Source organism: Salmo trutta, chromosome 8 (genome assembly GCF_901001165.1).
Source record: "Salmo trutta chromosome 8, fSalTru1.1, whole genome shotgun sequence".
NCBI classification, from domain to species: Eukaryota; Metazoa; Chordata; class Actinopteri; order Salmoniformes; family Salmonidae; genus Salmo; species Salmo trutta.
In genome coordinates this window covers 36,611,329-36,635,291 of record NC_042964.1, presented here as the reverse complement: position 1 = coordinate 36,635,291, position 23,963 = coordinate 36,611,329, and the positions used below count along the sequence as shown (strand labels likewise).

At 48.6% G+C, this 23,963-nt stretch overlaps 1 protein-coding gene across 2 annotated transcripts in view; it reads right to left on the bottom strand.

Moving 5' to 3' along the window:
* Window positions 1-23,963, bottom strand: part of LOC115198804 (protein O-mannosyl-transferase TMTC1) — a 123,220-nt gene that overhangs the window by 14,283 nt on the left and 84,974 nt on the right. For both annotated transcript variants that reach the window (XM_029761094.1, XM_029761095.1), the window contains 9 exons: window positions 20,693-20,814; window positions 15,630-15,797; window positions 13,114-13,227; window positions 9,553-9,696; window positions 8,294-8,402; window positions 7,723-7,825; window positions 7,456-7,591; window positions 7,130-7,274; window positions 6,845-6,982 (listed from right to left, as the gene is read on the bottom strand). In XM_029761094.1, the coding sequence (XP_029616954.1) occupies window positions 6,845-6,982; window positions 7,130-7,274; window positions 7,456-7,591; window positions 7,723-7,825; window positions 8,294-8,402; window positions 9,553-9,696; window positions 13,114-13,227; window positions 15,630-15,797; window positions 20,693-20,814 (1,179 nt within the window). The remainder of the gene's footprint in view (window positions 1-6,844; window positions 6,983-7,129; window positions 7,275-7,455; window positions 7,592-7,722; window positions 7,826-8,293; window positions 8,403-9,552; window positions 9,697-13,113; window positions 13,228-15,629; window positions 15,798-20,692; window positions 20,815-23,963) is intronic.

Here is a 23,963-nt window from a genome sequence, read left to right as displayed (position 1 = left end):
GACTTCCACGGCTAGGGATAGACTTCCACGGCTAGGGATAGACTTCCACGGCTAAGGATAGACTTCCACGGCTAAGGATAGACTTCCACGGCTAAGGATAGACTTCCACGGCTAAGGATAGACTTCCACGGCTAGGAATAGACTTCCACGGCTAGGGATAGACTTCCACGGCTAGGGATAGACTTCCACGGCTAGGGATAGACTTCCACGGCTAGGGATAGACTTCCACGGCTAGGGATAGACTTCCAAGGCTAGGGATAGACTTCCACGGCTAAGGATAGACTTCCACGGCTAAGGATAGACTTCCACGGCTAGGAATAGACTTCCACGGCTAGGGATAGACTTCCACGGCTAGGGATAGACTTCCACGGCTAGGGATAGACTTCCACGGCTACGGATAGACTTCCACGGCTACGGATAGACTTCCACGGCTAGGGATAGACTTCCACGGCTAGGGATAGACTTCCACGGCTAGGGATAGACTTCCACGGCTAGGGATAGACTTCCACGGCGAGGGATTGGGATAGACTTCCACGGCTAGGGATTGGGATAGACTTCCACGGCTAGGGATAGGGATAGACTTCCACGGCTAGGGATAGACTTCCACGGCTAGGGATAGACTTCCACGGCTAGGGATAGACTTCCACGGCTAGGGATAGACTTCCACCGCTAGGGATAGACTTCCACCGCTAGGGATAGACTTCCACCGCTAGGGATAGACTTCCACCGCTAGGGATAGACTTCCACGGCTAGGGATAGACTTCCACGGCTAGGGATAGACTTCCACGGCTAGGGATAGACTTCCACGGCTAGGGATAGACTTCCACGGCTAGGGATAGACTTCACGGCTAGGGATAGACTTCCACGGCTAGGGATAGACTTCCACGGCTAGGGATAGACTTCCACGGCTAGGGATAGACTTCCACGGCTAGGGATAGACTTCCACGGCTAGGGATAGACTTCCAAGGCTAGGGATAGACTTCCATGGCTAGGGATAGACTTCCATGGCTAGGGATAGACTTCCATGGCTAGGGATTGGGATAGACTTCCACGGCTAGGGATTGGGATAGACTTCCACGGCTAGGGATAGACTTCCACGGCTAGGAATAGACTTCCACGGCTAGGGATAGACTTCCACGGCTAGGGATAGACTTCCACGGCTAGGGATAGACTTCCACGGCTAGGGATAGACTTCCACGGCTAGGGATAGACTTCCACGGCTAGGGATTGGGATAGACTTCCACAGCTAGGGATAGACTTCCACGGCTAGGGATAGACTTCCACGGCTAGGGATTGGGATAGACTTCCACGGCTAGGGATTGGGATAGACTTCCACGGCTAGGGATAGACTTCCACGGCTAGGAATAGACTTCACGGCTAGGGATAGACTTCCACGGCTAGGGATAGACTTCCACGGCTAGGGATAGACTTCCACGGCTAGGGATAGACTTCCACGGCTAGGAATAGACTTCCACGGCTAGGAATAGACTTCCACGGCTAGGGATAGACTTCCACGGCTAGGGATAGACTTCCACGGCTAGGGATTGGGATAGACTTCCACAGCTAGGGATAGACTTCCACGGCTAGGGATAGACTTCCACGGCTAGGGATAGACTTCCACGGCTAGGGATAGACTTCCACGGCTAAGGATAGACTTCCACGGCTAGGGATAGACTTCCACGGCTAGGGATAGACTTCCACGGCTAGGGATAGACTTCCACGGCTAGGGATAGACTTCCACGGCTAGGGATAGACTTCCACGGCTAGGGATAGACTTCCACGGCTAGGGATAGACTTCCACGGCTAGGGATAGACTTCCACGGCTAGGGATAGACTTCCACGGCTAGGGATAGACTTCCACGGCTAGGGATTGGGATAGACTTCCACGGCTAGGGATTGGGATAGACTTGCACGGCTAGGGATAGACTTCCACGGCTAGGAATAGACTTCCACGGCTAGGGATAGACTTCCACGGCTAGGGATAGACTTCCACGGCTAGGGATAGACTTCCACGGCTAGGGATAGACTTCCACGGCTAGGGATAGACTTCCACGGCTAGGATTGGGATAGACTTCCACAGCTAGGGATAGACTTCCACGGCTAGGAATAGACTTCCACGGCTAGGGATAGACTTCCACGGCTAGGGATAGACTTCCACGGCTAGGGATAGACTTTCACGGCTAGGGATAGACTTCCACGGCTAGGGATAGACTTCCACGGCTAGGGATAGACTTCCACGGCTAGGGATAGACTTCCACGGCTAGGGATAGACTTCCACGGCTAGGGATATACTTCCACGGCTAGGGATAGACTTCCACGGCTAGGGATAGACTTCCACGGCTAGGGATTGGGATAGACTTCCACGGCTAGGGATTGGGATAGACTTGCACGGCTAGGGATAGACTTCCACGGCTAGGAATAGACTTCCACGGCTAGGGATAGACTTCCACGGCTAGGGATAGACTTCCACGGCTAGGGATAGACTTCCACGGCTAGGGATAGACTTCCACGGCTAGGGATAGACTTCCACGGCTAGGGATAGACTTCCACGGCTAGGGATAGACTTCCATGGCTAGGGATTGGGATAGCTTCCAGGCAGGGATTGGGATAGACTTCCACGGCTAGGGATAGACTTCCACGGCTAGGGATAGACTTCCACGCTAGGGATAGACTTCCACGGCTAGGGATAGACTTCCACGGCTAGGGATAGACTTCCATGGCTAGGGATTGGGATAGACTTCCATGGCTAGGGATTGGGATAGACTTCCACGGCTAGGGATTGGGATAGACTTCCACGGCTAGGGATAGACTTCCACGGCTAGGGATAGACTTCCACGGCTAGGGATAGACTTCCACGGCTAGGGATAGACTTCCACGCTAGGGATAGACTTCCACGGCTAGGGATAGACTTCCACGGCTAGGGATAGACTTCCACGGCTAGGGATAGACTTCCACGGCTAGGGATAGACTTCCACGGCTAGGGATAGACTTCCACGGCTAGGGATAGACTTCCACGGCTAGGGATAGACTTCCACGGCTAGGGATAGACTTCCACGGCTAGGATAGGACTTCACGGCTAGGGATAGACTTCCAGGCTAGGGATAGGGATAGACTTCCATGGCTAGGGATGGGATAGACTTCCACGGCTAGGGATAGACTTCCACGGCTAGGAATAGACTTCCACGGCTAGGGATAGACTTCCACGGCTAGGGATAGACTTCCACGGCTAGGGATAGACTTCCACGGCTAGGGATAGACTTCCACGGCTAGGGATAGACTTCCACGGCTAGGGATAGACTTCCACGGCTAGGGATAGATTCCATCGGCTAGGGATAGACTTCCACGGCTAGGGATAGACTTCCACGGCTAGGGATAGACTTCCACGGCTAGGGATAGACTTCCACGGCTAGGGATAGACTTCCACGGCTAGGGATAGACTTCCATGGCTAGGGATTGGGATAGACTTCCATGGCTAGGGATTGGGATAGACTTCCACGGCTAGGGATAGACTTCCACGGCTAGGGATAGACTTCCACGGCTAGGGATAGACTTCCACGGCTAGGGATAGACTTCCACGGCTAGGGATAGACTTCCATGGCTAGGGATAGACTTCCATGGCTAGGGATTGGGATAGACTTCCATGGCTAGGGATTGGGATAGACTTCCACGGCTAGGGATTGGGATAGACTTCCACGGCTAGGGATTGGGATAGACTTCCACGGCTAGGGATAGACTTCCACGGCTAGGAATAGACTTCCACGGCTAGGGATAGACTTCCACGGCTAGGGATAGACTTCCACGGCTAGGGATAGACTTCCACGGCCAGGGATAGACTTCCACGGCCAGGGATAGACTTCCACGGCTAGGGATAGACTTCCACGGCTAGGGATAGACTTCCATGGCTAGGGATAGACTTCCACGGCTAGGGATTGGGATAGACTTCCACGGCTAGGGATAGGGATAGACTTCCACGGCTAGGGATAGACTTCCACGGCTAGGGATAGACTTCCACGGCTAGGGATAGACTTCCACGGCTAGGGATAGACTTCCACGGCTAGGGATTGGGATAGACTTCCACGGCTAGGGATTGGGATAGACTTCCACGGCTAGGGATAGGGATAGACTTCCACGGCTAGGAATAGACTTCCACGGCTAGGGATTGGGATAGACTTCCACGGCTAGGGATAGACTTCTATGGCTAGGGATTGGGATAGACTTCCACGGCTAGGGATTGGGATAGACTTCCACGGCTAGGGATAGACTTCCACGGCTAGGGATAGACTTCCACGGCTAGGGATAGACTTCCACGGCTAGGGATAGACTTCCACGGCTAGGGATAGACTTCCACGGCTAGGGATAGACTTCCACGGCTAGGGATAGACTTCCACGGCTAGGGATAGACTTCCACGGCTAGGGATAGACTTCCACGGCTAGGGATAGACTTCCATGGCTAGGGATAGACTTCCACCGCTAGGGATAGACTTCCATGGCTAGGGATAGACTTCCATGGCTAGGGATAGACTTCCATGACTAGGGCTGACAGTGAGGACTTGTGAAGAGCAGAATCAACAACCTCTGCATAAACAAAACAGTTGCTTTGTGAGAAGGTGATAACCGTTGAAGGTGTAAACCCGTGTTCACAGTTAGCCATTGTTATGTCATTTTAACCTAAAAGCCCCAGCAGCCTTGCCTTGGCCCCAAGTCAGAGCAGGTCCACTGAGGCCATGGTCCAGTGAGTCCCAGGAGCCGGGCCATGGAGCTGGAAACACAAAAGTCTGAGGCTTTTTGGTAAAACACCGGGCTAAATCCTCGTTGGAAATGCACCATGACATATCAGAGAGAGAGAGACAGACTCGTCATTCACTGGCTGATGAGCAGAGAAAAGGTCGTCAGAGAGATTTAAAGAAAGAAAAAAAGAGAGTGAGGCTGATTATAGTAGTAGACAGTGTTCTGTGGAGAGAGAGAGAGAGAGAGAGCGGAAAGCTGAGAGATTTGAAGGGGAAAGAAAAGAACGAGGAAGAGAGAGTTGGAAACTTAATATAATTTACTTTTGCCTCTGGGAGAGAGAAGTCTCATCCTCGAGATAACATAAATATCCTCAATCGCTTTTATTTTCCCTTCCCTTTGACAGAAAGAGAGAGAGAAAAAAAAAGCATTTATAAAACCCCCATTAAGGGGATATCGAGATAGTGTAGCTAACAGATCTGGAAGCGTAGCAGTATCCCTGGTGAGTTAGTATGTAGACACTAGGCAGAAACACACGTAGACTATCCAAAGGGAGGATGGTGTAATATTCACTCTGTCTTCTGTCTGAGAGACTGAGAGAAACGTCCTCTATAGTCCAGCCTTTCTCAAACCCAGGTCCGTGGGCCGCCGCCAGTCCCTAGAGGAATGCCTGAAAAAAGCCCTACTGATTGCACTGGATTCGTCTCGATCTACTAAATGTGGCGCTTGGTTCATAGAACCATGGTTACGCGAGTAACCTCCAATCTCCGATAAACGCGGTCGTGACAAACAGAGCACTTTCTTTTTTTCTTCCTACAAGTTCGGCTCGAACTTTTGACTGGTCGGAGCTATTAGCTATTATGACCCCATCACCGAAAGCCGTGACCCTCAGCAACATGGGCGTACCTGCCGTTTCCCTCTACGGCGCTCACAAGCCGCGCAGGACACGTTGGAACGGACGGTGACAAAATCCCATTGGAAAGCAATGCAGATCTTCTTCCCAATACCTTTCCCAAGCATTTCAGTGACTACATACCATAAATCATTTAGATCGAAAGGTTGCCTCCCTGATTTGACATATCTTAGTGTGTTACTATGTTTATTGAGGTAATGGCAGCAAGACCTAGTTCAACATTTTCATCAAATAATATTTATATTTTTGTTTTGTTGATGATACTACCAGGTGTCCTAAAATAGAGAATCAAATAGCTTGATGGACTATGTTATTACTGTCCTAAACAAATGATATGTGTTAGGCCCAGGAGGTTGGTGGCACCTTAATGCGGGAGGACGGCTCGGTATAATGACTGGAGCGGAATCAGTGGAATGGTATCATATACATCAAACACATGGTTTCTATATGGTTGATGCCATTCCATTCGCTCCGTTCCAGCCATTATTATGAGCCGTCCTCTCCTCAGCAGCCTCCACTGGTGTTAGGTTAGTACATATCATAGAGAAAATGCATTGAAAAATTGGTGTTCTGATTAAAAAAAAGCAATTGTCAATATTTTTATACCAAAGCGGTCCCCAGAGAAAAAAAAGGCCTTATCTTGCCGGTCCTTGGCACAAAAAAAATTGCTGCTCTAGTCAGCCCCCCACATAACCTCTGTGTTATTTTAGGAAGGAAATACTATTTTTAGCAACGAGGCTAAATCTCAAATAGCACCCAATTCCGTATAAGTAGTGCACTACACAGGGGTAAGGGTGCCATTTGGGACACAAAGATTACATCCATTCTGTTAGAGTGTCTACAAATGAGCCACCAGAGACGGAGGGGTGGAATGAGCGATGGAACCAGGGACGGCGGTGGAGAAGGAGAACGTAATCAGGATGGAGAGACGAAGTGAATGAAGTAAAGGATGAACGATCAGTGTGAACAGATGGGGATGGGATCCTGTGAGACTCGGAGGAGACATAATCTAGATGTGAAGGGTTTCCATAGCAACCCCTGTTTCCGCGGCGATCACTGTTGCTGACCCTGAGGTGATACGGATTGTTCTGTTTTTCTTGACCGTCTCGGTCCTTCGCCCATCCCCCATCTCTCTCTCTATTCTTCTTACTCTTTCCCATTCTTTCTTTCAAAAGGCAGACACCACAGAGCCAACAACACACGCACCTCTGTGTAGTTGCCCCGTTTGCTGTAGATGGCAGACAGTAGGCGGTAACACTCGATGCAGCTCCCCTGCTTCAATATGATGCCCAGGGTCATCTTCTCTGCCTCTTTAGAGCGGCCTGCCATGGCTAACACTTGTGCCTGTATAGGGAGAGGGAGAGAGAGAGAGGGAGGAAGGGAGAGGGCAATTCAGGGCCAGACATCTGTTGGTGCTGTCCTGGTATGACTGCAGCATGTGGCGCCTACATGCCTGCATGTGTGTGTGTGCCTGCGTGTGTTGTGCCTCACCAGAGCCAGCCAGATATCGGTGCTATCTGGCTGTAGCGTAGCCGCCTCGCGGTACACCTGCAGAGCCTCCTCATAGCGTCCTGTGTTGTAGTACAGCGCCCCCAGTGGCGTCAGGATGTCCACCTTCCTCGTCACCTGCAGGGCCCTGGGGTCAAAGGTCAGGGAGAGGTCAATGGAAGGTCAACAAGAGCTCACACAAGGTCACACAGGACAGCTCCACCCATGACTCTCTCCTCTGGACAATGGGCTCTTGGCTAGTGTTGCTCTCGTTTTGACTTGTGAATCTCTCCCATTATTCCCAAATTGGTTGTCACCTCTTAACTCACTTTTTGTACCAAGACTCCGCCTCCTTGTTCTCACTGGAGGAGCGAAGGAGGCGGCCCAAGTTTACCATGGCGACGTAGTGCGACGGCTTGAGACGCACGGCATGTTGGTAGTGGGCTGCCGCCAGATCCCCTTCTCCTAATGAGAGAAGAGTGAGAGAGAAAGAGAGACAGCGAGTGAGAGAGAGAGAGAGAGAGGTGTGAGTAAGCAAAAACTTTATTTGCAGACAGATCAACACTCTCCTCTCCTACCAACCCGACAGAACTCACCGGTATCGACCAGAAACACACCGTAGTTATTATGCAGGTCCGAGCTGTCCGGGCAGCTCTCTATGCCTTGAAGATAAACTTCATTGGCCTCCGCAAACCGCTTCTATAATAAAAAAAAGAATGCGAGATCAATAAAATAGTTAGATTGAATTACTGAGTATGAGCTGATGTCATGTGTGAAATTGTGTCTACGCTGTGATAAGGTTAGAGAGAGCCTGTGGTAATAGAAGGTTAGGGAGTCAGTGAGTGTGTTTAATTGAACAAGCCAAAATAAATGGCGCAGTAACTGGAGGTCCCGGCAGCAAGATTAATGATCTACAGCGAATTTTAATTGAATTCTGAATCCATGGAAAGGGGGGAAGGGTGGGATATAGCAGAACTCACATGGCCTAACATGTTCTTACAAAAGTGTGTGTGAGTGCATAGTAAGTATGTGTGTGAGAGAATGTGTGTATTTCTGTGTGTGTATGCAACCAGTGCACAGATTGAGACATCACCGGAATGGCGTGTGTATTACCTGCAAAGCGTGTGTGTGTGTGTGTGTGTGTGTGTGTGTGTGTGTGTGTGTTACCTGCTCTGCATAAAGTGATGCTAGACTGGAGTAGGCGTCAGCGAAGTGTGGACCGAACCGAATGGAGTCTCTCAACAGAGCCTCTGCCTCTTCCTTCTTCCCTTGGGACCTGAAATAACATCATCATCATCATCATCATCATCATATGGCTATGTTGTGTCCGTTTTCTGCTGACGCACAAACGCACACACCCGCTGTGTATCCATACAGGAGATGACCTGGAAACGGTGCCGGGTCCAACAGGAGTAATGGGAATCCATGTTGGGTCTGTAGGCCTGAGGCTGTATGTTCACAGGTCGTAATTGAAAATATAGTCCTGATGGATCTGTAGCGCAATAATGAAGTTCATTTGTTTCAACATTAGAGCTAGTCACGCTAGCAGGAATGCTGCTGTGCGTGTGTGTGTATGTGTGTGTGTACTACAAACACTTTCCGCTCCCATCAATGTTGATGGATCTGTAGCGCAATAATGGAGTTAATTTGTGTTGCCATCACTGCCATGTTTCTCCATTAGAGCTAGCCAGGCAAGCAGGAATGCTGCTGTGTGTCCTACAAACCCCTTACACACCTTACACATCAATGACAATAACGTAGGTGGGGGCTACAATGCAGACAGTAAACAAACAGTGACAGAATACTCCCACCGTCCCGACTAACGCCAAGTCTGCTGCGCTGGTGTGTGTGTGTGTGTGTGAGAAAGTGTTTTGTTTCTCTAACAAGCCCCCCCTTAGCCCCTCCTCTTTGTATCAACCCAGTGATTTCATGAGGGCTCTGTTTATCTCTGTGTTAAACAAATGTTTTTCCAATCAGCCTCCTGCCAGAGTGACAGGGATGAGTTGAGCAGAGCAGTGTCGATGATGTCACACACACACACACACACACACACACACACACACACACACACACACACACACACACACACACACACACACACACACACACACACACAAAACCCTAATGAGCAACAAGCAGAACAGCTCGCCACCACGTGTCTAAACTATTTCCCCTCAGCGCTATGACTGTGTGAGAAAGAACAGACACAGCATTCTGCTAATGTAAGCCATTTATCCTCAGGTAGGGCACAGTGTGTCATTCATTATGTGAGCTGCAGGGACAGTGTGTGTACGAATGAATGGGGTGTGTGTTGTGCCTTGTGCCGAGACCTCTGAGTGCCCGCACAATGTGTGTGCATGTAGGTGTGTGTGTGTGTGTGTTTGTTTGTGTTTGTGTTTGTGTTTGTGTGTGTGTGTACATCCTACTTGAGCAGGTTTCCCAGGTTGAACAGGGCTCTGTTGTGCTGGGGGTTGGTGACCAGGGCGGTCCTGTAGTAGTGCTCGGCATCCTCTGGGTGGCGTGTCAGAGTACCCAGGTTGTTCATGGCACTGGCATGGCGAGGGCACAACCTGGTTAGAGGAGGGGGAAGGGAGGAGGAACGGAGAAGAGCAGGAAAGTAGTTCAGGGAGAGGAGAAGGTGGGGGAAAAAAAACAGGTGAGTATCTTCAAGCTCTAATCTGGAAGAAAACCTTCTTCCTTCATCACATTTTGTGATGACCGATAATGGTTGAATAGGTGCCTGATCGGTCTGGTCCTTGAAATCAGTGCCGATGACAGGAAGAAATGTAGCACTTTGGGGACATGTGCCCCTTCTCATGTATCCTTACATGACCCCCAAAGCGCTACAGGAAGACGACATGACCCCTATGATACCGTCGTTAGGATGAGTGGTTGTTATCCTCATAACGGTTATCGTACACAAAATGGCTTCTGTGAATCAATCTTTCTAGAGTGTCTAAATAAGGCATGAAACGCCCTTAAAGAGCATTGAGTGCTTTTGGAAAGGATCGGGTCAAAGGTGGCATGCAATTGCAAATCCATTTGAATTTTTAGTGCCATAACTGCGAGACACACTCATCACAACGCCGGGGGCGAGAGGTGAAACAACGCCACGACAACCGTGTCCATTTCCATGGCAACTCAGGCTCCTTTCCGTTGGCTAACGAGTCACAGTTTACGTCGCCTTTCAGTGTGAAACTGCCTAGAAAGGAAACAGTGTGGACAATAGTGTGCCGTAAGCACGCTATTGATCCCCGCACACACCATCCCCCAATCTAATGGCTAAGCAGGGGACCAGAACACTAAACCTGAAAAACAAACTAATAAAACAACCTCGAAAGAATGCAATAAAACCAACAACTCCAGGGTAACAACATCGCCTCTCTCTCTTACTACCTTTTAGCCCAAATGAAAAACAAGACAAACGAGCTACGAAACTCATTTGAAGGGGAGGTAAATTGCCTGAGGGTTAAACTTTGTTGCCTGAAAAAAAGGCACCCTATTCCAGAAATACTTAAAGAAATGAGGAGACGGTAATGTCATTGGCCAATGACTGTATGATGTAACATATAATGCCTCGCCCAGTAGACTGTAGACCAATCGCGTTGTCATGCTGCGTCACGCGGTTGCTAAGTTAAGCGTCACGCTATCCCTTCTACCTACGTAATGTCCCGATTTCAAAGCTACATGGTATTAAAGAGAACAAGTTATTATTTCACATCTTGTTAATATTTGTAATGTTGTTTTTCTTGTTCACGTAATTCATGCTAATATTGGGTTTTTGAGCTAGGGCCCAATTGACTCCCACTTGTCCAGAATGACCCAGAATGCACCGTGCAGCCCGTTGACAACGTACAAGCAACATACACAATAGCCGTTAAGAAACCAATTGAATTTACCATCTCTTCATTTCTTAAAGTATTTCTGCCTATTCCCTATCCAATACACTACCTTTGACAGAACCCGATGGGAACTGGTCGAAGGCAGTGGACTATATAGAGAAAAGGGTACCATTTCAGAGCAGCCTCTGTGTAGAGAGTCATGTGGTTTGGAGCGGGATAAAAGCAGCAAAGGGTTCTGGACAGGATTATAACAGCACACATGCAGGATCCTGTTGCTATATGTAGATACAGGCAGGAGAAGGCATTAGTGGGAAACAGGAAAAGAGAGAGAGAGAGAGAGAGAGAGAGATAGAGAGAGAGAGAGAGAGAGAGTGAGGGGAGCACACTTCTGCTAGTCTGTCTTTAACTACAGGGAGGGATGAGACAGATAGGAAAAGGGGAAGGGGAGGAAAGTGGATGAAATTATGGGGTATTCGGAGGATGGAGAGATGGATGGATAGGGGGATGAGGAATATAGAATCGGGGGAATGGAACTGATCGAGGTCTGAGATATTCATCCCTACACACACACACACACACACACACACACACACACACACACACACACACACACACACACACACACACACACACACACACACACACACACACACACACACTCTAGCTAAGCCAGCTCACAGAGCATCCTTCAGTGAGCGTCTACATCTCTGCCAGGGGGAATAGAAAGGTAAAAGAACAAACTGTAGAAAGAGAAAAGAATGATCCCACTGGACCTAAACCCTTCTGTCCAAATAAGTCAAACTGGCTCTAGCTAGCCCCTGGCACACTGGAAGAGAGGAGAGAGGAGGAGGGGAGAAAGGAGGAGGAGAGAGCAGAGAGTGGAGGAGGGACGGGACATGGAGGGAAGGGGGGAGGAGGGAAAACAGGCGAAGGGGAGAGAAGAGAGAGGAGGTGGGAAGTGGGAAGGGGGGAGGAGGGAAGGGAGAAGGGGAGAGAGGAGGAGAGAGAGACTCAGATACAGCAGCAGACATACACAGCATGATTTCCTTGCTCCTGTCAGTCAAATACTGATGACTGAGACAAACAACTCTCTCACACACACACACACACACACACACACACACACACACACACACACACACACACACACACACACACACACACACACTAAATGACAGAGCACTGAAAGGATCATCAGTTATGACTCAAGAAGAATGGAGGGTGGTAGTGGGGAGGGAGGAGAGGGGGACGAGAAAAAGGGAAAGCTGGACTTGGGGGTAAATATATAGCCCTCTGGGCCAGGGCCAGTGACAGGCAGAACAAATGGATCCCTTCTTCATTAGGTACAGCGCTGTGTGCTTGTGTCTCACTGAGATGAATGGGGTGCAAGCATCGAGCTGAGACAAGGCCATTACATGCTTGAGAATATGCAATCTAGTGTGTGTCTGTGTGTGCAAGCAAGAGAGTGTGTGTGTGCGTGGGTGTGTGCCTTTATGCGCAGCAAACAGAGTTTGTCCTGATTTAATAAAAGAGTGTTTTGTAATTAATTGAGGGGGCGGACCATCAACCTACGATAATCAATAATGTGCCTCCTAGTTAAATTAATTAATTCTAGTTAGGCCTGGAGGTTCAGTCTAGACATTATAGGGACGACGTGCCATATTAAGAAAGATGTCCTCTCTTTGTCCTGGAGCAAGGGCGAAGAACTGTTCTCCGTTGAGACCTACCTGACCGCTTCATGACCGCTTGCTGACTGAGGTTTGGAGCCAAGATTTCAATGAGGTTTCTTACCGTTTCTCAGTGGGTTTTCTTACCTCGAATGTAATTTGGACTGTAACTTGAATACTTTCAGGTCCTGGAGTGGGTGAGGTCACCTGAGGTTCCAAATATGCCCTGAGAACCTAGACTGTGGTTTTGGCAGAACGACCGAATCCCTCAACGTTGAAAGCTGATGGTGTTATTGCGGTTGAGGAATGACTGTGGTTTGGCGGGACTGTGTCCCATGGACATGGTGATCAGGATGAAACACCTAAACTCCCTCTTATTCCTGTAGTTTTACTTTCTAGGACACTGAGATTGACTTTAGAGCAGATTTGTAGTGTTGTAAACAGCAAAAGCTCTGTCATTATGGACACTATAACTGACCTGAGAGCAGTTTTGTAGTGGTGGATGGCCTCTTGGTGGCGCCCTCTGTCTTTCAGGAAGTTGGCGTAGTTGTAGTGAACCTTGGCGTTGTGAGGCAACGTCTGGATGCCAGACCTGTAAAGAGAGAGAGAGAGGGGATGAGGAATATAGAATCGGGGGAATGGAACTGATGGAGGTCTGAGATATTCATCCCTACACCTTCCCTGTAGCTCAGTTGGTAGAGCATGGTGTTTGCAACACCAGGGTTGTGGGTTCGATTCCCACGGGGGGCCAGCACAGAAAAAAAATAAAAAATTGTATGAAAAAATGTATGAAATTGTATGAAATGTATGCATTCACTACTGTAAGTCGCTCTGGATAAGAGCGTCTGCTAAATGAAAAAAGTAAAAGAAAAGGATGAGGGGAAAAGTAGGAGAGGCAGTGAGACAGATGAACATAACACACCCACACGAAACCACACACCCAAGACAACTCTCGCTTGGCTTCGGTCGTGGCTGCTAGCATTCTTAATGAGCAATCTTCAAAACAAGGCCAAATCAGGAAGTGCAGTCGCCTTTTACTGCATGTGTTTGTCTCAAGTTCTATAAGTTATTGATGGTCTTTGCGTTGTCATCAACTGCAATTCGACTGGGGGCACTGAATTTGCTCGTCCTGGTCCATTGCGGATTGGTACTACATTTTAATAAAAAGCTTAGGCCACAGTAACGAGCGATAGTAACAGTAAAAATCTATATGTTTGGAGTGTTGACAGTCAACATGGTTGTGATTGGCTTCAACGAGCCTTCATGTCTTTCCTCATCGCACTTCTCCTAAAATAAAAAATACTAGGCTCCTGTACATTTTACATGTGTGGGGCACGTTCTCAAGAAGCTAAATATAGCCTAGGCCTACCGTTGATACGGCATTATAGGACTAAATCATTGAAATATGTTTGGAGGAGCACATCTTTGGTAACTGGATGAGAGGTGCTGTTTGGAGATGGGGATGGATTCCTGAACAAGTGAAATTAAGAATGCAAGTAAGATTTGTTTGTATGTTTTAGGATGTGAAGTATATTTTTTTTATTCAAGGCACTCTGACGAATAGACCATTTAAACACCTTTTATAGATAGGCTACTTTGCAAGGCAAGGATAAAAAAGACAATGCATTGCCATTGAACCAGCATTCGTTAGTCGCCTAGGCCTAAGGGTAGCCTATGAAGGGCTTGGTCTTTAATCATATAAACCTCCCCCAAAAAAGCTATCTGTTTTTTAAAGCCACAACAATATTTCTACATTGGATGGGGTCAGAAGCATGAAATCATAAATCGCTTCTCTTGTACCATGGCACTGTTCGCACATGTAGGTCTAAATATCTTTATGCATAACATTTGCACGTCTATACAAAATACTAATATTGTATCATTGTATCCTATTTGCAAGGCAGATTCTCAACAACAACAAAATCTGCCGTTGACATGGCATTATAGGACTGAATAGTTTGAAGGAGCGTGTCTTTTGTAATCGGACGAGGGCCGCTCTTTGAAAATGGAGATGGATAGCTCACTCGAACAAGTTCAATGAATTATGCAGGTATGTGAATTATGAATAATAAAAAGCATGAGGGCTAAAACCTCTCAAATATTTCAAAGCACTCTCAGTAGACCATTTAAAAGCCCTTTAATCATAGGCTATTTGGCTAATGGCCAGGATAAAAATACACACCTTTGAGATGCTGCTAAACCGGCCTTCATTAAGAGGAAGGTAGGCTGTGCTTGGTTTTGGAGGGAAACCAATCGTTTCTAACTACGAGATTCACCGGCACAAAAGGTACTGTGTCATGGCTGGATAGGCTGCGCTTCCGCTCTCCAAATCCATGCCATTACCAACTGCATTACTGTTAAGACCTGCTTTGGTGGGTCTTAAAGCGTCCCTTTAGCGCTGCATGAAATTGTCACTATTGCGCTTGTTTTTAAGGACACACCTCAAATATTGCCCTCCCACTTCAGCGCGAGCTAGCTGATGTTAGACAAGTAAATTGCCTAGATCCCAGAATGAGAGATGGAGGGATGGAGGTAGGGAGGGATGAAATGAGCTGTCTTAGTAGCATGTCCTTATCTGTTAGCGAGGCAGACAGAAAGAGGAATGGACAGATAAACGAATCGATAAACAGCATGCGGCCGAGTCTGGGAGAGAGATGACGTCTGCTGAGGACATATACTGTAGATGGGGTCAGGGGGTGTGCTTGCGTGCACCCGTGTGTGTGTGTGTGTGTGTGTGTGTGTGTGTGATTAGCATGTAATCTGACCTTGCCATGTTCTGATAAACAGCTTTATATTCACAACCATTAACCTGGCTTGTAAAACAACATGGAAAGGAGAGAGTGGAAGGAAGGAGAGAGGAAGGGTAAATAGTAGGAGAGACGAAGGGTAAATGTGTGTGGAGAGAGCGAGCCTCTCTAATGTGCTACTGGTGATAACTTACATGAATCAGGGCCTGACACACACACACACACACACACACCCCATCCCACTGACCTGAAGAGGGCCTCCCGGGACAGCCAGATGTCGTTCTGCTGAACGGTCTTCCAGGAGAAGAGCAGGAGGAGCAGCAGCGTGGAGACGGTCAGGGCCGTGGTGCCCCAGCGACCCACCACAGAACACAACCTCCCCAGGCCATGGGCCACCAGGATACAGTAACCCATACTGGGGGAGGAGGGAGGGGGAGGGGGTAAAGGGGAGAGAGAGGGAGAGGGGAGGGGAGAAAGATGGGGATAAAAGGTCAGAGAGAAGAAGGGGGTGAAGATGAGGGAGAGAGGAGTGGGGGGAAGGAGACAGGATGGGGGGAAGGAGAGAAGTTAGAGAAAGGTATGTGAGTGAGGAGGGGAGGCAGGGAAAGAGAGGGGAGTTGGTAAAAGTAAAGAGGGGGAAGGGAGAGATGTAGTACAGGGAAGGAGAGAAGAAAGAGGAAGGAGAGGAGGGGAGCCGAAATGAGGGGGGATGGGAAGAGAGAAAGAGAGATATCTTTCAATTATCTCCCACTCACTCATCTCCAGTCCAGTGCTGCAGAGTAAGTACATACATGAATAAAACTTTCTATTCATCCTGCTCTCAAAGTCATTCACTACTCTGAGACCAATGTGCTTCTCTAGTGTTTTCCCTGGACAGGATTCAATAAGAAAATGACACAATAAAATGACACATGAAGAAAACGGCCCTCTCTAGAACAGGAAGCTCTCTAGAACAGGAAGCTCTCTAGAACAGAAAAAAAATGTATGAAATGAAATGTATGCATTCACTACTGTAAGTCGCTCTGGATAAAAGCGTCTGCTAAATGACTAAAATGTAAAATGTAAATTGGCTGCTCATACACTTCCTGTTTATGGTTAAGACGTCCCTGGTCGCTGTGTCCTGACAGTTTGAGCTAAACATAGCGTGATGAGCCGCTCCCTTAGTTGGAGGAGTCTGATGGCTTTAACAGCACGTCCACACACATATGATGCATGTACACATGCACGCACCAATGAATGTGCATACACACACACACACACACACACACACACCCAAGAAAATGACGTGCTTTTCAGTTATCCAGAGTTCAAGAAGTCCTAGAAGTATATCCAAGAATCCCCCCTCTCCAATCCCACAGTACACTGTTTTTTCCACAGGAAATATAACATGGCTGCTTCCTTACAATCCCCCTTCCTCCCCAAACACACACACCTAAGACTGAACAAACCCCATCTCCCACCCCAATGCTGTCTCACACCCCTGTGTGTGTGTGTGTGTGTGTGTATGCACATTCATTGGTGTGTGCATGTGTGTGTGTGTACAGGGCAAACAGGGCTCTCTCATTCCTTCCACACCATTGCAGTTTCCACTACAAACCCAGACAGAAGGAAGGAAAGTGGGTGGACAAAATAAAACCAGGAGACATTCTGAGAAAGTAACACAGAGGAAAATCAGTTTGAGAGAGAGAGAGAGACAGAATGTGAGAACAGGTTGAAAAAAGAACGGAGGCGGTGTTAAAAGTACAGATGTGATAGAACGAGACGGCGACAGACAGACAGACAGACAGAGGAGAAGAGCGAGACAGGAGCCAAAGAGAGCGATTGAAACTGAGGGAGAATAAATGGGAGAGTGCTAGCGGTCAGCTATTTAAAGTCTGTCTGCTGATTTACAGTATCCTCCTGAGTGTGTGTGTCAGACAGAGAGAGAAAGGGAGACAGAGAGAGAAGAAAGAGCGATAGAGCACCCAGACAGTCCCGGCAGCCATCAGTCCTGCTTTAGACATTCTGCTGTTAGAGCTAACGGCCTAGCCAGTGCTAATATTTACCCTGGCACACGGCACGGCCCCCCCCCCCGAATCAGAGTCCTGGGTGGGCGGACAGGGATGAATGCCAGCCTAAGTGGGGACCTTGATATCACACGCTGGAATTCACTGAGCAGAAAACTATCCTCATTACAGGGGTCTGCCTGATAATACACAGCGGGGATGGGCACACACACACACACACACACACACACACACGTGCTTGCACGCAGGCACACACACTGCACAACTCCCATCTGAGTACTGTGTGTGTGTGCTGTGTGTTTGTGCGTTGTGCGTGAGTAAGCATAATAAGCCTTTGAGGCCTGTGTGAAACAACGCATGTGACATATGAGAGAAGTGCAGTCTCTCAGAATGACACGGTGTGCGTGTGTGTGTGTGTGTGTGGGTGCGCGTGCGTGCGTGTGTGAGAGAGCAGGCACTGTGACGTTGATCTCAGACAGCAGACCGTAAACTGAGTGAATCAGCATTATCATGAATGAGATTACCCTGCGCTAATTGTCCTCTCTCTGAAAAGCACTGCCACTAGATTCAGCTGAAATGGCCGCGCCTCTTTCAGTTGTATAGCCCTGCCAGACACACACACACACACACACACACACACACACACACACACACACACACACACACACACACACACAGACACACACACACACATGATAACGTTCCAGCATTCTCTCTCGCTCTGTTGAGGAGTAAAATGGTTGTGTGATTGCAGGCAGCGGAAAAGCTCTCAAAAAACACACGGAGCAGAACTCCCGTTTCCCCGGAGATGCCTTCGTACGCTTGGGGCTTCATTAAAAAGTTCTGCTAGCGCGTTCGTCAGAAAGTCCGACAAAGGGAAGGTATACAGCATCGGAGAAAATCAATTAACAACACACAGAATGATAACTGAGAACCTGGCAAATGTTTAATTTGAAAAGCAAACAAAGCTTTTGTCTGCAGGCGCGGCAAAGTGGAAAGGGATAGTAGAAATGTCCTATTACACAAGATTCCAATCTATTCCAATACATTCTCATACACCCACACACATCCACATTCTGTCTCTCTAGCCGCAATCACAAATCACACATCTCTCTCTCATGTAAACAGTCACACACACACACACACACACACTCAAACGCTAGCTCACATAATTGCAATCGCTCTCTGTCTCACACACACACACACACACAATCTCGATCCCCTTTTGCATTTGCAGCGGGTTAGTGATGCATCGCTAATATCTCAGGCTGGGGTGGAATTCATTTAGCGGGCGAGTGGCGAGCTGCGCGTGGGCGATATTAAACCCTGGGATGGGGAACCTGTCTGCATGGAAATCACTACTAATCCTGCGCTCAGCTACGCAGATGACTCAGGGAGTATAAGTGAAAGTCCCCTGCAGACCCGAGCCAGGAAAGATTAGCAGAATGAATAGGTCGAGGGATGGAGAGGGAGGTGGCGAGGGATTGAGGGAGGGAGAGAAGGAGGGAGGGGGGAATTAGAACAATTTGAGTTAGGCTGCGATAGGGAAAGGAAGGAAGAGGGTAGGGGGAGGTTAAACGGAGATATAGAGCAGGAGAAACCCTATTGGATGAGCAGAAACCTCCCTAAAGCATCCATGTCCAATATAAACTACATTTAGATGGAAGTGAAAACCCTGTGCCCAGCCATGTGTCTGGACTACATTTAGCCTAACAGGTAACACACTGCAGGCAGAGGCAGAGATGAGGGGTCTCTCTTTAGCGCCGTCTCATGTTCCCTTCACTTTAAATCAATCCCAGCATGCCCTCTGCCTCGTTGACAAGTATTCCACTGCGCTGGTTAGTTACACTGAGGCTGTAATAAGACACACATACTGTACTGTACAGTACATATACCTGCCTGAGACGATGCAACACATACACATCGGGAAACAGTTGCATGTTTTCTGTTTGATCAACTCTCCCACGGTACAGGAGGAGGAGTTCCGTACTCCTCCTATCAAAGCAATGGGAAGTGCTTTTGAGGTGGATCGTTTACATATTTCAGACGCATCTGTTGACACTTTATTCTGTCATTATACATGCAGGAGGTTAAGTGAGTGGAGAGAGATGAAGTGAGCAGATTTTACACAGCCCCCCCCCCCCCCCCCCCCCCCATGGCTTCCTCCAGGCTATACACTCTAAACTCTCAACCTGCAGGAGTGTGTCTGTGTGCGTGCAGGCAAGCAGGTGTGTTTAAAGGGCAGAGGCCCCCAAGGGCCCATCTGAGCCTGATCAGGGCTCCGGGCCCCTACGGCCATGATAATCTTACACACACACACACACACACACGCATGCGCACACACATACATACACACACAGGGACCGGATTAGCAGAAAGAGATGGGGGTAGACCGTGAGACAGGAAAATGGAAAGTCGAGAGAGAGAGAGAGAGAGCGAGAAAGAGAAGAAGAGTGTTAGAGCATTGACAGACAAACAGAATTAGATTTTCTTATACGATATCAGCATCAGGAAAAATAAATAGAAAAATATTATCTGGGAAGCCCTTGAAAGCACTGAAGGAGGAAGGAGCCCTTAGAGTGATGCAAAGAAGCGGGAGAGAACAGAGAGATGGAGAGAGCAGAAAGTAAAGGAGAGAGGGACGAGAGAGCGTAAAGGAAAGAGGGAGGAGAGAGAGAGAGAGAGCACTTCATAGGAATCCACTACAAGGACGTACCAGAGGCCCTTGACCGAAGTGTGAAGCACAGCAGAAAATCAAAATAACCTGTGTGTGTGTGTGTGTGTGTGTGTGTGTGTGTGTGTGTGTGATGCACTCTCCATATGTTCAATCACTCACTCGTACACACTCTTGTAAACTCCCGCACAAATAAACACACTAGGGCAGTCCCCAACAACAAAAATATATTGGTCGACCGAGTCGTCTGTTCTTGGTTGAATAATTTTTTTTTCAAGTGTATTTTTATATAAATCAACTAGAGTAGATGTAGGATAAAAATGAAGACACACAAATTACTAAAAAGAGAGAGCCAGAGATCAATATAGCCTAAACAGAACCTGGTCCTCCTGCTGCTCACTGTTTCTGGCCTTTGCAAACAATCGACCGGTTGACTAAATGGGGTCAGCCCTAAAACACACACAAATGCATGAAGGGCAACCACGCTAGTCTGCACACTACTGCACACAGGAGAATTACACCAGCTATCTAATTACAAACCATCCTAACCCAGAGAGGTTTAGAGGTGGGAAAACACACACAACACACACATTACCTACAATAACACACACACACACACACACAACCCACCTGGGCATGTAGAGGACCCTCTCTGCCACCACGAAGCCCACTCTGAAGAAGAGGTTACTAGCCGGGATGAAGGGAAAGACCAGGAACAACACCCCCAGCAACACCTCCCTACTCTCCAACCTCTACGGGGGGGAGAAAGAGGGAGAGAAAGTGTGAAAGGTTAGCACATCCATAGGAAAACCAGAGCCTGAAATTCCCACATTTAATCATTTTGCCTGTTGCCTTCATGTTGTACGCAGTAGCACACATACTGTCCAGTGTTCGAATACATGACGCGCACGTAAGCACGCCCACCTCAAACAGCAGTGGAAATAGATCAATGGCATATTCATTATACATGTCACACTTAGTTACTGAGCATATCTGACTGATGCCCTGAAATATCGAAGCCCGACGGCGATTGAGTAGATCATTAAAAACGGTTCATTCATTTTAAATCTACTCTGCGTTGAACCGATTCATTTTTAATAAGAGAGGAAAATCCCTCTGTATTTTTCCATTCTGAACATAGCCGGCTTGGTTATTAGAACAAACAGAAGCTAATTGGTCTAATGACTGTGCCCTCAGTAATGGCGTTGATTCCCTCGTCAAATTACAGTTCCAAAGCCGCGGCGGTCCAATCCACGCCTCGTTCTCTTGTCGACCACCTAATCACACCGCGGGACGTACTCTACAGCGTGCGGACATAGATAGGATCACACACTAAGTCAACTGCAGACACACACGCATGGAAGCACACAGACTGGGGGCGAGATATTATGCCATAGATAGGACCACACAGTAATTAACACATGCACACACACTCTCCCCCATTCAACCGTGCTGCTCTAAGCAGTGTGATCCCATACAGTAGGCAGTGGAGTGGACCAGTGAATGGATGGGGGAGGTTGGGTCTCTCTCTCTCTCGCTCCCTCCCTCCCCTCCCCCCCTCCCTCCCTCCCTCCCTACCTCTCTCCCCTCCCCCCCTCCTCTCCTTGAGAAGTGTAGAAGAGAGCAATGTCTCAACTGCTTCTCCGTTGCCATGGTGACGGCAGCAGGCGCCTGTACACCGTCTGTCACAATTTGTCAGGCGGTGACACAGCTGCTTTAACCTTGCAGACCTTTCTCCCTCCATCCTCCTCCACATCTCTGTCATCTGTTCATCTCTTCTCGCTCTTCCGCCCCGTCAATCTCTCCATCCCTTTACCACTCATCTCCTCAGTCCTCTACTCTCTTGTCTTTCCTTTCCATTCCAAATGTCCTCTAGTTTCCTGTCAGTCTACTCCTCTCTCTCTTTTCACTCTACTCCTCTCTCTTCTCCTCCTCTCCTCTTTTCTTCCCACCATCCCTCCTTTCCTCTCTCCTCCTCTCTCAACCCCTGGTGTAGAGGAATATTCTGTGCTCCAGCCCAGTGCTCCAGATGACTATACTATACTACAACTGATGGATTTCCCTGCCCTCTCTCATATCTGTTCCTCTCAGGCTTTCCCTGCCTTCTCTCATATCTGTTCCTCTCAGGCTTTCCCTGCCCTCTCACGTACCTGTTCCTCTCAGGATTTCCCTGCCCTCTCACATACCTGTTCCTCTCAGGATTTCCCTGTCCTCTCACGTACTTGTTCCTCTCAGGATTTCCCTGCCCTCTCACGTACCTGTTCCTCTCAGGCTTTCCCTGCCCTCTCACGTATCTGTTCCTCTCAGGATTTCCCTGCCCTCTCACGTACCTGTTCCTCTCAGGCTTTCCCTGTCCTCTCACGTACCTGTTCCTCTCAGGATTTCCCTGCCCTCTCACGTACTTGTTCCTCTCAGGATTTCCCTGCCCTCTCACGTACCTGTTCCTCTCAGGCTTTCCCTGCCCTCTCACGTATCTGTTCCTCTCAGGATTTCCCTGCCCTCTCACGTATCTGTTCCTCTCAGGCTTTCCCTGCCCTCTCACGTACCTGTTCCTCTCAGGATTTCCCTGCCCTCTCATGTACTTGTTCCTCTCAGGCTTTCTCTGTCCTCTCACGTACTTGTTCCTCTCAGGCTTTCCCTGCCCTCTCACGTACTTGTTCCTCTCAGGATTTCCCTGCCCTCTCACGTACTTGTTCCTCTCAGGCTTTCCCTGCCCTCTCATGTACTTGTTCCTCTCAGGCTTTCCCTGCCCTCTCATGTACTTGTTCCTCTCAGGCTTTCCCTGCCCTCTCATGTACTTGTTCCTCTCAGGCTTTCCCTGCCCTCTCATGTACTTGTTCCTCTCAGGATTTCCCTGCCCTCTCACATACTTGTTCCTCTCAGGCTTTCCCTGCCCTCTCACGTACTTGTTCCTCTCAGGCTTTCCCTGCCCTCTCACATACTTGTTCCTCTCAGGATTTCCCTGCCCTCTCATGTACTTGATCCTCTCAGAGTTTCCCTGCCCTCTCACGTACTTGTTCCTCTCAGACAGCTGTTGGTTCCATGAGTTTACTATACTGTATGCCTTTGCTGATGATGTACTTACCCCCCCACACCCCCCATGTCAATGGTCAGGGATATAAATCTGGAAGTGGCCGACCCTGGAAGTGGTCATTCAAATTCTATGACATTGACTATGTTGCAGACAAACTATTGTATATTGCAGTCACAATGCCCACATCAAGCAATGGCGGCATGGACTGCATTCATCCAGGCGTTGTGTGACCTAGCAGGAAACTGCAATGTAGCCGGGCCTGGAACGCGCCCACAGACCGGGCTTTAAATGCTTCAATGACTTGTTGAGGTCAAGGTTAAGGGCAGGAACCAGGAAGTGACAAACACAGACAGGGGACAGGAGTGATGCACCAATTACTTCCTGGGGTCAAGGGTCACCTGTGCATTCTGCTTGAGGTGGTTGTGGGTGATGATACAGACAGATCTCTCTAGGGGAGGTCACAGGGGTTACGGAGGCAGGTCACACTGATGGCACTGTGTGACACTATGGGACATCTCCCAAGGGCCTTTGTAGCATGTCGGGAGTGTGACGGGAGAGAGGGAGAGAGAGAGAGCGAGAGACAGAGAGCGAGGAAGGGAGAAAGCCATTCGACTCATCATTTATCAATAACCCAGCCGCACGCAAACCTCAGCAAAACAGACAGAGCAAAGTGATGTCAGAGAGAGAGACAGGGGAGAGAGGGGGAAAGACAGAAAAACAGAAGATTGAAATAGGGAGAAAAAGATAAAGAAAGCAGTAAAGGAAGAGACAGGTGTGAGAAAGATGGAATTTCTAGTAATATGAACCCTCCATCATGGTACCACTCCACTCTCATCAGAGGATAAATGACCCTGCTCTCTCTCTCTC